Source organism: Schistocerca gregaria, chromosome 2 (genome assembly GCF_023897955.1).
Source record: "Schistocerca gregaria isolate iqSchGreg1 chromosome 2, iqSchGreg1.2, whole genome shotgun sequence".
NCBI classification, from domain to species: domain Eukaryota; kingdom Metazoa; phylum Arthropoda; class Insecta; order Orthoptera; family Acrididae; genus Schistocerca; species Schistocerca gregaria.
Window position 1 is genome coordinate 989,533,999 of NC_064921.1, and position 13,249 is coordinate 989,547,247.

Genomic DNA, 13,249 nt, shown 5'->3' on the forward strand with positions numbered 1-13,249 from the left:
AGTTCCAAAAAGTCGATTGTGCTGCTGGGGACCTCTCATGTAAAGGATCGCATGCTCTCCTGCAGCTTTGCCAATAGAGTGTCAGCTGCTCATCAGTTAAGTGTTTAATAGCAAGTAATTTCAATTATTCTGCTGGTAATCAAAATGCTGTCATTTTCTGGGTAGGAAACATACTTATCAAATAATTAACTACTGGCTATTGTAGGTCCTAGAAATCCATTGTTTAATCAACAGTTTTCATTCTAGGTTTAGTGATTACTGATTAACGTTGTGCACTTACCTTCTCTTGTCTGTAGTATAGACAGAAAAGCCTTTCATGTGAAAACAACTGTTTAGAAGTATTTTCTTTGACTTAGAGAAAACACTTGATAACAGCTGGAGACATAACAATGTTCTTTAATTTCATAGAGAGAGTTTAGTTGACATCTTTCCATGTAATTATGGCCTTTCCCCACTGAATGGTATATTTAGTGTTGAGTTGGTAATATGTATTCTGATTAATTTCCTCCACAGAATTGTGTTTCTTTCACTTTTGTTATTGCTATTAGCAGGATACCAATTACAAGTGAACACAGTCCAGTTCTATTTAATTGTGGGCAACATTACTCTGGTTTTTGTTCTTATTACAGCCTCGCAATCACTGCTTTTCACTTGTAGTTGAATCTTACAAGGCCTGAAGATTGGCCTTATAGAATAGGCTCCAAAAGTGATTTGTATATTCTGTAACAGCTAGGCTTTTCTGTGTTTGCAATTTCCCTAAGCCTTCAATAGTGGATGCCACTATTAGTTTTAGTAATTCACTAAGATGTCTTGGACTTGTATTGGATGAGGTTTTCCAGACATCCACGCATACATTAACTGAAGATGGCTAAAGGAACCAAACAGCTTAGTGTGCCTCATTGGCAAGAACTGGGATGCAAACTTCGCCCCATTGTACCACAGCTCTATAAAACATTCATCTGGATATGAACTGAATATGATTGTGTAATGTATTAATCTGCTGGACTTTCAGTTTGCGGTCCACAGCCATTATCCACTATGAAAGTATTAAAATGGCTACATGAGCTGACTGTGAATAGCTGAAGTGGAAGAAATCAAATCAGACTGACTGGTATTGAAGCTTTCATGTTGCTGTTAATGTGATCCTGCAGAAAAATACTGTGATCAGTGCAAATACAGCTACTGAAGCAGAAGTGACTTGCAGGGTTAGTGATTGTTGAAATATTACATGTAACTGAGTTTCAAATCAGTCTTGTTTATCGGCATGTTATATGCACAAACACTGTGATATCTGCTAGCTGTCTACTTCCCTCAATTTCCACGTGGCAGCAAGCATGCAGGGTAATTTTAATGCAATAATGACAGCATTGGAGCAGTTAAATTTCACGTCACTGGGAAGCTCCTTAACTCTTCCTTTAATCTGTGTTCATTGTTGAACTACACTGTGTTACAAATTATGTGCTTTCAGCATTATGCATCTGTCCATGAAGTAAATCAAAGTACAGCAATGCCATTATGGCCCGAAAGTATACAGCACATTTACTAAGTACTACAGCATCTTGTTCACCTTTCACAGACTTTCAGCATACAACAGCAGTGGCACTATACCTAAGACAGAATCCAACACTTATTTACAGAATAAAAAGATTTTTATGACACCCTATATTCTTTCAATTAGGCAGGGTAAAACTGTCCTCAATCCAAAGTTTGAGTTGAACGACACAGTGTACTACCATGTTTGGTTCTGTTGGTGGTGATATGCCCTTTCCTTTTCACGACCTTCAAACTGGCTTATTCAGAAGGACATACTGTTTAATATGCACTCCAACCATGCAGTAACTTGGCATTATTCGTATTAACAAGGTATTACCAGAGTTGAAATTGTAAGACAGATGAAATTGAACCCCCAAAGTTTGGAGCTGTAGTCCAACAGCCACCAAACAAACAAGCAACATGGAAAACATAGCTAAAATAACTGTCATCTGTAATGCTTGTGGTCTCATAGGTAAAATGTGGAAAACACAACAGTACAAAAATATCTGATCCAAAGACACCCATGAAAATTAAACTAAAAACCACAATTTAATTCTTTGCCTGAAATAACACTTCAAAGTGGTATTAAAGGGCCATATGCTTAGCATACTGAATCAGCTTTTAAAGCTGGAGCTGCAGTCTCTTCTGCACGTAATTCCTCAGTTGTCATCATAACGCTGACTTGAACTTGACTCTGAACATTGAAGTAAATAAATTATAAGAATCATTGTCAATTCAAGGAAAAGAATGTGGGTTTCCCTGCGGTAGTTTGTTGAACAGGTAGCTAAGGAGGTGTGCCTCAAAACTGATTACAAGGTCTTATGTCTTTCGAAGGGCCTACTCCAGAGACTATTCAATGCAGTAATTACTATTAACATTTCTAAAATAACTTGTAAATAAATTGACAATATTATGAAAAGGATAAATTGCTACTCACCATAAAGATGACACTTTGAGTTGCAGACAGGCACAACGAAAAGACTGTTACAAACTGAGCTTTGCCAAAGCCTTCTTCAGAAGAGGAAGGAAAACATACACAAATTCTCACAAGCAGGTGCTCCCTAAGCACACATGACCGCTATCTCCGACTGCACTGGATAGACTGCAACTGTCGCACTGAATGAAAGCAACAGTCTGGAATGGGGCAGGGAAAGGGGAGTGATAGCACGGTACAATTTGGGTGGTAGAAGAATGTTGTCTGGCAGAGCATGCAGGAACTAGAAGCAGCAGTGCAAAGTTGCTAGGCACAGCATCCACACCCCTTTCCTCTTGGTTCCCTATTCATCACTGTTAATGCCACTTCCCTATACACCAACATCCTTCATGCCCATCGGCTTGCCACTATTGAACACTCTCTCCCTCCCATTGTCCTTCAGACTCCAAACCCACTACCTCATAACACCTTGCTGACTTTGTCCTAATACACAACTACTCCTTTGAAGGGAAAGTAAACAAACAAATCCGTAGCCATGGGCACCTGCATTGCACCCTCCTATGTCAACCTGTTCATGGCCCATGTAGAGGAAATATTCCTAGCCTCCAAAAACCCCAAACCTCCGATCTGGTTCAGGTTTGTTGATGGTATTTTTGTGATCTGCACTTAGGGCTAAGACACCCTACTTTCATTCCTTCACGATCTTAACACCTCCTCGTAACCACTTTACCTGGTCCTTGTCACCTTCCTAGACACCCTCACCCTCATCATATGCACTCTACACCAATGCAACCACTAATCTTTTCCCCTTCTGTGCTCCTCTCCTTTCTGCTCTCCTTCCCCTCCTCCTCCACCACAGCCTCCCAAGATCTTGGAAGCTACTTACAGCCACCTACTAGTCCCTCCACCCCCCCCCCCCCCCCCCAACTGTTGCTGTCAGTCAGAGTGACTGGAGATAGTGGTCATGTGTGCATGAGGTGTGACTTCTTTTGTGTGTTTGCACATGCACACTTTCCTTTCTTTTCTCAAGAAGGCTGTGGCCAAAATCTAAGTGTGTTACAATGGTTTCATTGTGGCTGTCTGGAATTCAATGTGTCATCTTTATAGTGAGTAGCAATCCACCCTTCTAATAATATCGTTGATATTCCAATCTGGCTTTTCCACTATTTATTAATGAGGTTGGTTAATTATACTGTCAATGTCCCTGCTTAAATTGGTGATGATGGTTTGTAGCATGTTCTACAGATGTAAAATAAGTATGATCGATGTTTTAAAATATCGAAACAATGTGTGCCAGAAAATAGTTTGTCACTGCTGCTCGGTTATGATGTAAACATAGATGACATACCTTTCACAGCTTTCCTTGAGTACGGGGAGAATAGTAGAAGCATTTAGCTGGTAGTACATTAACAGGTTAGTGATTTCATTTCATGCCCTGATTACAAAATCAAGTGAGAAACACAGTGAAGTTAGTATCTCAAGCTCACTTTAAGTCCTTGTCAGTGAGGTATTGCATCCCATTGGGCATGAATGCAATCCCGATTTTTATGTGAAAATAACCACACACTGCTGCATCCTCTCTCGAGGCATTTTGCTCCCCTTAACTGACCCTCTTTATTTCGAATATTTCTAACGGAATGGTGTTGACATCTGATCAGTTCATACACACATGGGAGGAATATTGGCAGCTTTGGCTTTTTCCTTCAGTCATTCAAGATAGACTTCTGTGTGTATGTGGGGGAGGGGGGGGGGGGGCGTTTGGTCAAAATATTGGCAGCTTTGGCTTTTTTCTTCAGTCATTCAAGATAGTTCAGTCACCTGAGTTGTGGTGTTAATGGGATGGAGATGTGATTGCAGCTAGTCTCCAACCCGTTGTGTGGGATGTGACCTGGTCTTCATTTGTGTGTGGATGGCAAGCTCAAATGTGAAGTGGTACTGGTATGCTTAAGATACACTAAGGTCATCCTCCCTTGTATGGGCATATATGGTCAACTGAAACTGTGGTGACAGAGAAGACACTGCAACATTCATTCAGTAAACAATAGTCAAAACACAATACACAATTGGATAACACTTTCTTAACCACTGCACAGAAATGTGTGTTCTATCCAGCGGGTTTCATTTTCAGTAGGCTTCCAGTGGAACCAGAGAGATAAAAAAGGGTGGATAAACCCCAGGTATTCAAATCCATGTTGAAAGGTTTCCTTGTGACACATGGTGGTGTGGTAATCTCTTAGAGTAACTGAGAACTTTTCTCTATAATCTGTTATTTACTTGTGTATTGTCTCTAATTTTTTATTAATTACTTTGTTTATTAATTTTCTAATAAGAATCCTGTAAACTATCTACTGACTTGCTCAATACCAAATAGCTCTTCCTTGCATGGTCCCAGGGAACCTGATAGATTATTAGAATAAAATGTCATTTCCTCATGTTTCCATTCAACTAAGTGACAAGCCTTTACCACATATGAATGCCACACCTGTGTATGGTGAGCAGCAATCCATCCTTTTTTTTTATTACATCAAATATTTTTATATTACAGGTTATCTTGTGAAAATTGTGTATGAACAAAAGAACATTGTACAATTGGGACCAACCAAACAAGACAGTGAAGGTGTTAATACTGATCTAATATTCAGAAGAATAGAGTGTGCTCTGTCCAGTCATCATGATTTATATTTTCCTAAATCATTTTGGGTAAATGCCTGGATGGCTCATTCAGCAAGGCCATGGCTAACTGCCTGCCCTATCCTCATAAAAACATCCTTACTTATCCAGTGTCTCTTATGAGTTATTTATTTTCATTGTTTTTAAGATGATAAATTCCGTTTTATTATCAGATGATCCCTGGATGGATGAATAAATAAATTTCACTACCACAGTTTTTTTTTTTTTTTTAGAAAAAGCAATATACACAACAGTTCTGTTTATCTTGCAAAAGATTTTCAAAACTGTGTTACAAATGAGAATTGCGACAGAACACTACTGTCAGTACTGACAAACAGTTACTATTATAAAGGTGGCACACAGTCTGTCCAGTTCACAATTTGGTTCAAGTTCAGAAAGCAAACCAGTGCATCACACTCATGTGGAAAGCAGGCAGGGGATCTGCCAAACAATGTTTGAGGGAATTGTCAATGAACTTGGCTGCAAATGCTGAAATCTAGAGAGTATCAGTTTTACTGAGAAAGCTTGAATGGCAACATTGCTAAGCTCAGTGTTTTTAATGAAACAAACCATTCCTTAAAAACAAAGAAGCTTAACTTACCAAATGAAAGCGTTGGTATGTTGATAGAGACAGTAAAAAACACACACACAAATTTCAAGCTTTCGCAACCCAAGGTTGCTTCATCAGGAAAGAGGGAAGGAGAGGGAAAGACGAAAGAATGTGGGTTTTAAGGGAGAGGGTAAGAAGTCATTCCAATCTCGGGAGTGGAAAGACTTACCTTAGCGAGAAAAAAGGACAGGTGTGTATACACACACACACACACACACACACACACACACACACACACACACACACACACACACACACATATATACACACACCAGGCTTTCGTTTGGTAAGTTACAGCTTCTTTGTTTTTAGATATATTTTTCTCACATGGAATGTTTCCCTCTATTATATTCAAACCATTCCTTAATCTATACTAAATAAAGTTACTGTATTGATTGTTAAAGATAATAATGGCCAGATAGTGTTAGGGGCTGAAAGTTGCTTAAAACCAAAGTGAATGGCAACTAATTCCTAAATAGAGACTGGAATACATATTGTAAAGGTAGGTTAGATGTCAGTGGTGGCGGCTTATTTATTGGAGTAAAGAATTCGATAACATCTAGTGAGGTTATTATGGATCCTGAGTGTCAAATAATTAGGGTGAAGTTAAGCATCAAAGGCAGGTCAGACATGGTAATTGGGTGTTTTTAATATACCACCTCTATCAGGAAATGTGGCAGAGCACTTCAGAGAGAACTTGCAGAATTTTGTGAATAAATTTCCTGATCACACTATTGTAACAGAGAGGATTTCAATTTGCCAGCTATAGAATGGGAAACTCTTGTAATTAAAACTGTTGCCAGAGACAGGATTTCATGTGATATTACTCTGTTGTGAAGGCAACAAACAGACCTGAACTTTTCAATCCTGTTAACATAGAGGAGGGCATCAGTGATCATACGGCTGTGACAGAATCAGTCACTGCAGGTGCTATAAGGACTATTAATAAATGTAGGAAAATATTTTTGTTTAGCAAGAGTAACAGGATACAAACTGCGGTTTGTCTATATTCTGATGAAACCCAAAAGCACAATTCAATGTGCCTTAGAGAAGTATGTTCTGAGCAAGATTTTAAGGGGTGGGAAAGACACGCTATGTTTCAGTACACGTGTTAGAAAGCTGATACAGAAGCAAAGGGAGCTTCATTTCAGATTTAGGAAATGTCTAAACCTGCCTGAGAAGCAAAAGCTGAATGATGTGAAAATGAGTGCAAGAAGAGCAATCAGAGAAGCTCTCAATGATTTTGAAAGTATAATTTTTCTAACCGATCTGACTAAAAATCCTAATAAGTTTTGGTCTTACATAAAATCATTAAGCAGATCAAACTCACCTATTCAGTCACTCAGTGACCATACTGGCACCGAAACATAGGAAGAAGCCCCAAATACTGAAATCTGAAACAGTTGAAGATCATAATATGTTATCTCCTTTCAATCATAGCAAACTATAGTGGAAAGGTGTGTGAACCATAAGACATACCTATAAGCTTCTACAAAGGTTATGCGAAAGAATTTAAAGAAGGTGAACGTTACACCCTTTTAGCAGCAGTTTATTGTAGATTGCTTGAACAGTGAAGAGCACGGTGTACAGTGGAGAAAAAAGAACCAGTTCATTACTGTTTCTCAGCAGGATCATAGAACAGATGCCCATAATTATAGGCCAGTATTGCTGACATCAATCTGTCGTAGAATTGTGGAACAGGTTTTGAGTTAATATATTATGATGTTTTTGGAGAATAAAAATCTCCTCTGTAAAAATCAACATGGATTCTGCAAATGGAGATCTTAAGAAAGCACAGACAGCACTGTTCAGCAATGGATCCAGAGTGCCACAGACATCGACGCTCAGTTTGATACTTTGTTTCTTGACTGTACAAAAGCATTTGATGCAGATGAAATTATGTGGTTCCAGAGACCTTTGCAAGTCACTAACATCTGTGATGTGTGTGTGTACACTGAAGCAGAGAATGAGAATTTGGTACAAATTTGAATTTGTCACTTCAGCCTGCACATGCATTTGATACAGTTCCTCACTGTTATTTGGTGAAAAAATAAATAAATAAATAAATAAAAAAATAAATAAAAAAAAATTCAAGCATTTTGAATATCAGAACATATTTGTGACTGGATGGAAGACTCCCTTACAGGTACAACTTAAAGCGTCAGTCACAATGGAACAAAATCGACAGATGTAAAGGTAAGTATCATAGGACTGTTACTGTTTGCAGTATATATAAATGATCTAGTGGATAATTTCAGAAGCTCCATGAGGCTGTTTGCAGGCGATGGCGCTGTCTGTAAGAAGGTGGCAATGTCAGAAGGCTGTAGTGAATTGCATTAAGATCTGTAGTAGGTTGTTGAATGGTGTAGAGACTGGCAGTTTACCCTGAACATAAATAAATATAACATTATGCCCTTCCATGGGAGTAATGCACTATTGTACAATTAAACTATTGGTGAAAACAATGACTATCGTAAAATATCTAGGCGTAACCATCTGGAGCAACCTTAAATGGAATGACCACATAAATGTGAAAGACAAATTGGCAGACTTGAGACTCATAGGAAAAATCTTAAAGGAATGCAATTCATCTATGGCAGAAGTGCCTTACAAAATACTTGTTTGACCAATTCTTGAGTACTGCTTAATAGTATGGGTCTCTTACTAGATTGGATTAATAAAAAGAGAGAGAGAGCAACTGAGATGTTCTTGTAGTATTTGATCAGAAGTTTTTAGATTGTATTTTGTTACTAGCTTAGCGCCTGCTGCTTTGCTTGTGAAGGAGTATGTTTTAAACAGATTTTTTTTGTTTATATTTAACCAAATTTTTATGTTGATCACAAATTGCAACAACTTATAAACTTTTCATGCTAATTAAGGACATACAAGTTTGGTCTTTTCCAATTGTAGTTCTTGCCAAAAAGCTGTTCTGGTAGCTGGAGTCAGAGGTCTGTCTTAAGTCTGCTTTTTCAGTTCTTGTGGCAATATTTCCATAGAATCTTTTATCCCCTAACACATATTTTCTTAGCATCCAGTACTAATTTTCGTTGTTGTATCTTGAAAAATGTTTTAATATACCAGTAACAAAATTTTTCATCCCCTGTTTCACCCCCTTTCGGGATGAATTTCCAAAAAAACAGAGAAACAAGTATTTTCTTATTCTAACTTAGAAGCTAAATACAAATTTTCAGAGATTTAGTTTTAAAAATTGCTCTTGTGGTGAAATATTTGCCTAAAAACTTCCATTCCTTATTGTATTCCTTTAGGGGTTGAATTTCTAAGAACACTGAAACACATATATTTCTAAAAATTTCTAACTGGTTCCTTAGGTTTAGCTTTAAAAATGCTTTCATAATGAAATATTTTCATAAAACTTTTGAATCTCAGTTTCACCTCCCTTCGATGTAGAATTTTGAAACAGTTTTTATTTGATTTTTAACTGAATCAAATAACATTTTTCATAGATGTAGGTTTAAAATGCTTTATTTGAACTTTAATAACTATTTATTAAAAAAATCTTTCACCCACTATTTTACCCCCTTAATAGTTGAATTTAAAGCTTTAATAGTTCTTTTATAATGATGTACTTTTAAAAAGCAATTATCCCCTTATGGGTGGAATTTCGAAAAATGTCTTCTTAAACTGTGCCTACAGTAAAAGCTCAACATAATCTCCAAATTTCAACTTTCTATCCTTAGTGGTTTGGACTGTGCAATGAAGAGTCAGTCGGCCTCTATTTTCCTTTCATATACAGAGACTAGTTTCAATCAGTAATGATCATCTCCATGTCAGACTGTGTTAATAAAATTGTGTTAAAAACAACATAAAAAGTCAACAGTTGCATGAAAAATATTTTACATGATAAAACTGAAGGGCAAACAACTATATATGACTCATATGGTGGGCCAGTGACTAAATACAATTGCTTCTGTACTTATCTTTTGTACAACTTTGCATAGTATTTTAATTCCTTCATGTGCTGGGCACAACACCATCTATGGTCCCACCATATGGCCACGTAAATTGTTTCTCCATTAGTTTTATCATATATATACTTCTGACACTGCCATTCATGGCTCAAATTTGATTTTCATACAATTTTGTGAACATGACTTATCAGGAAATGATCATTATTAATTGAAAGTAATAACCAAATCAAATAATTCTAGCAATCAAAGACAAATATAAAAACTTGAATTGCTGTGCCATCATTATGACCATGTCACACATCTTTACAAAGGTTTCTTACTGCTTCATTGGCTAAAGTTATTCAACTTCAAAAGACATTTCCTTACAACATAAGAAATTTAGCTATGTAAATTAAACATGTACCTAAGGACTAAAAAGTGAGGGAGACATCCAAGTGCACAGCATACAGAGATGAGATTTTGATCAATTGATTCCATTTTAGCTCATTATTTACACACTGGAGTTCATTCCTATATTGGGCAGTAGTCATATTCATATTGAACAGCATAGCTTATTTATCTTCATTGCTCCTGTAATTGCTGAATTTGGCAAGCAAATGAACATTTAATTACTTCAAATATGTTTCCAACTGTTCTCATGATTTTATCATAATCTCATTACTGTATCATGACCTGACACAGTCAGAGTCTGTTTTAATTAATTTCCTATAACTGGTTATGTTGATAATTTACATGGTTACGTAGTTGTAAATTACACAAAACTGCACATAATTTCAAGACTCACTGCCAGTTAAGATTGCCTACTTCAATCTAGGCAATGAATTGCAATATACAGTCTATCAACAATATTTTGAGTATGGGCAGTTAATGTACCCTCACACTCTAAGTGATTTTGATTCATTTATGAGAAATTCGTGTAGGTTACAAAATCTGAGCTCTGATGGAACAAGGCATCTACTAGTTTCAATGAGATTTAAAAAACGTAGTAGTAGACTCTTGATATGCAAGAGAACAAACTATTCCATATGTCTGTTTAACAAAATCACAGTGGCATTACTATTTTTCACCAGTTTACTTCACCTTGCTGTAATGATGCTGAGGATTAAACGCAGTAGGTACGTGTAATAAGAGTTTTTGAAAAAGGCAACTGCAATGGAGTTTTTGGAAAAACGTAACTTTATTCTGTAAAAATACAACAATGTTTATAACAATCACAAATACTGGACTAAACAAAGCCAATTAACAATTGAACTGGTGACTTGCTACTCCAAAGGTACTATGTAACAAGAAGTAGTTATTGTATAAACCAATTTACATCTTATTTTATGAAGAAACTAAGAAACTCAACATTTTACACTAAACAATCAGTTATCTTCCAATCCAAGCACGCCTGGTGATATATTCAGCATCAGGCAAGTTGCTAGTAATATTTATTTTTGGAAGTGGATTTGAACATTTCTGTAATTTTTCTCACAATAATATATATGTGTGGGTCAATCTAATTTGGTTCGGACATAGCAGCAATTTCTCTCGCAATAATATATGGGTGAATCTAATTTAATTTGAACACTCAAGTTCCTGCTGTTTTGCTTCTTTGTACCAATCCGTTATTAACTCATATACCTTACCATCCCATGATAAATGTGTTGGTTCCTGTTGCTCACCATTTTCAAATATAAAAAACTTACTTAATTCAATTGCTAACTTGGATCTAATTAAGCCAATACCACCGACTCTTTCCGGTGCGGGATGGTAAACACGCCCAGTCTCTGGCAGCATTATAACTTTCTCAGGCTCAAACTTAACTGTTAGTAAATTTCCGGCATGGCCATAACTTAAGACATTATTCATCTGCGCGTCTTTCATTACATGAGTGAATACAATAGGATAATCATCACATCTAACGTAATTTCTTTCTCGACCACAAAGTGACAAGTAAGGAAAGTCTTCTGTGTAGCGCCCTGTTGTATTCATCCTCAGGCGTTTAAAAAAGAATTCCAGGAACTTTTTGTCTGTAAAACATCCATTCACAATCAAGCAGGCCTATATATTTGTCATTGCGAGTATTTCGTTATGCTTTTAAACATACCTTTGAAACAGGAAGTGAAATTCTTCATTCTGGAGTCATCCAGGAACAGCTGAAAAGAAATATTAAGATCTGTCAAAATGATCGTGAGATGATAAGGCACGACAATGCAGAAATTCTTACCATTCCTTGGTGGTCTACGTAGTAAAAATATTCTCTTATATTCGGTTCTGGTGACTGCCCTTGCACATAAGAAACGCATCTCGTCCAGTTCTTGAATACACTATTTCCTTTAGTAGAAACGTTGACATACAGAATTTGGTTTAGTGTTCGTAAGTCGCGTAGCAGACAACACATTTCTGCAAAAACGCAAAAGACAATGACGTCAATAGTACAAAGTGTAACACAGCATATTGTTCTGGAAACGTTCGGAGCGTTGTAATTACCTTGAATTAATGAATAAAGAGCAGCGTATGCAGATTTAAAATTAAATATTTCTTGGAAACAAATTCAACCGTGAAAGTCACAAACATATTACATTTGTATATGTGTTGTACTCACTACACTTTTATGTTTATGTTTACAGACAACTTGGAACTGATAAATCGACTATCGAATACTTTTGACACATCGTGAGTTCACATGTCGACCAAGTCGAAAACTTTCAAACCATTTGCTTTAATCACTTGTTTACAAGCGATCCATCTTCTGAAAGACGAATTTCTGAAACCTTTTTTCGCTGTCGTGTTTACATGATAAGGTATGAAGCGGATTTGCTAGCCCTGTTAAATATGGCGCCTGGAAAACAGCTGATCCAGTTTCTGATTCAGTCAACACAATCGTTATTTCTCTTCACTTATATATTACAGATAGCTTCATGCTCACATCTCGAGGGTTCAATCCCCTCAATTCCATGTCGAAGGATTACGCTGCCTGGGCTACACTCAGGGTGCAATCTACGCTTTGCAAGAGCCCGTTGTTGTCGCTGTTGCCATCTGGCTGTCTGTCTTCCTGCCGGTCGGCCACTGTCGTCCGTCCGCCGTCGCCGCCGCCCGGTGCTCGTCGCCGTCCGCCGTCTGTGTGTGTCTGTCAGCCGCCGCCGCCTGCTGTCGTCCGCCCATCTGCCTGCCTGCCTGTCTGTTAGCCGCCGCATGGAGCTCGCCGCCACCTGGTGCTCGCCGCTGCCGCCGCCGCAGCCCAGCGCTCGCCGCCGCCTGCTGTCTGTCCGACTGCCGCTGTCCATCGTCGCCGTCCGTCCGTCATGAACCTTCCCACTTCCACTATCACTTCCTGGAGTGCCGCCCCTGGCCTCCCCCCTTAAACCTCGCCTCCCCTCCTCCCCCCCACTCACCCATTCCTCCATCTCCTCCCCTGCTGCTTAGCTCCACATCTACACTCTCTTCCCCCAGCCTCCACACCCGCGAAAGCTCCCACATCTGCTCCCACCATCCCATATGCCTCTGCTGCCGCTTCTGTTGCACCCGCTAAGGTGGTTGTCTTCCTCCCTCTCATCCCCGTCACTTCATCATCTGCCTCCACTGCCCGCA

General features: G+C 38.2%; 2 protein-coding genes across 3 annotated transcripts in view; one reads left to right on the top strand and one right to left on the bottom strand.

Annotated features, from left to right (window-relative positions):
- LOC126335487 (protein crossbronx homolog) overlaps positions 1-5,349 on the top strand; it is a 77,857-nt gene extending 72,508 nt beyond the window's left edge. The window contains exon 8 of one of the 2 annotated variants that reach the window (XR_007564884.1): positions 5,013-5,349. The gene's annotated coding sequence lies outside the window, so the exon portion shown is untranslated. The remainder of the gene's footprint in view (positions 1-5,012) is intronic. The other variant, XM_049998815.1, reaches the window with a different exon arrangement.
- A 5,478-nt stretch (positions 5,350-10,827) lies between these two features.
- LOC126335488 (UPF0598 protein CG30010) lies at positions 10,828-12,867 on the bottom strand. Its single transcript, XM_049998816.1, has 4 exons — positions 12,149-12,867; positions 11,886-12,061; positions 11,766-11,814; positions 10,828-11,688 (listed from the first exon to the last, which is right to left on the bottom strand). Exons 2-4 carry the CDS (start codon positions 12,057-12,059, stop codon positions 11,234-11,236), a joined length of 678 nt encoding a protein of 225 aa, XP_049854773.1. The 5' UTR covers positions 12,060-12,061; positions 12,149-12,867; the 3' UTR covers positions 10,828-11,233.
- Between the last annotated feature and the right edge of the window lie 382 nt (positions 12,868-13,249).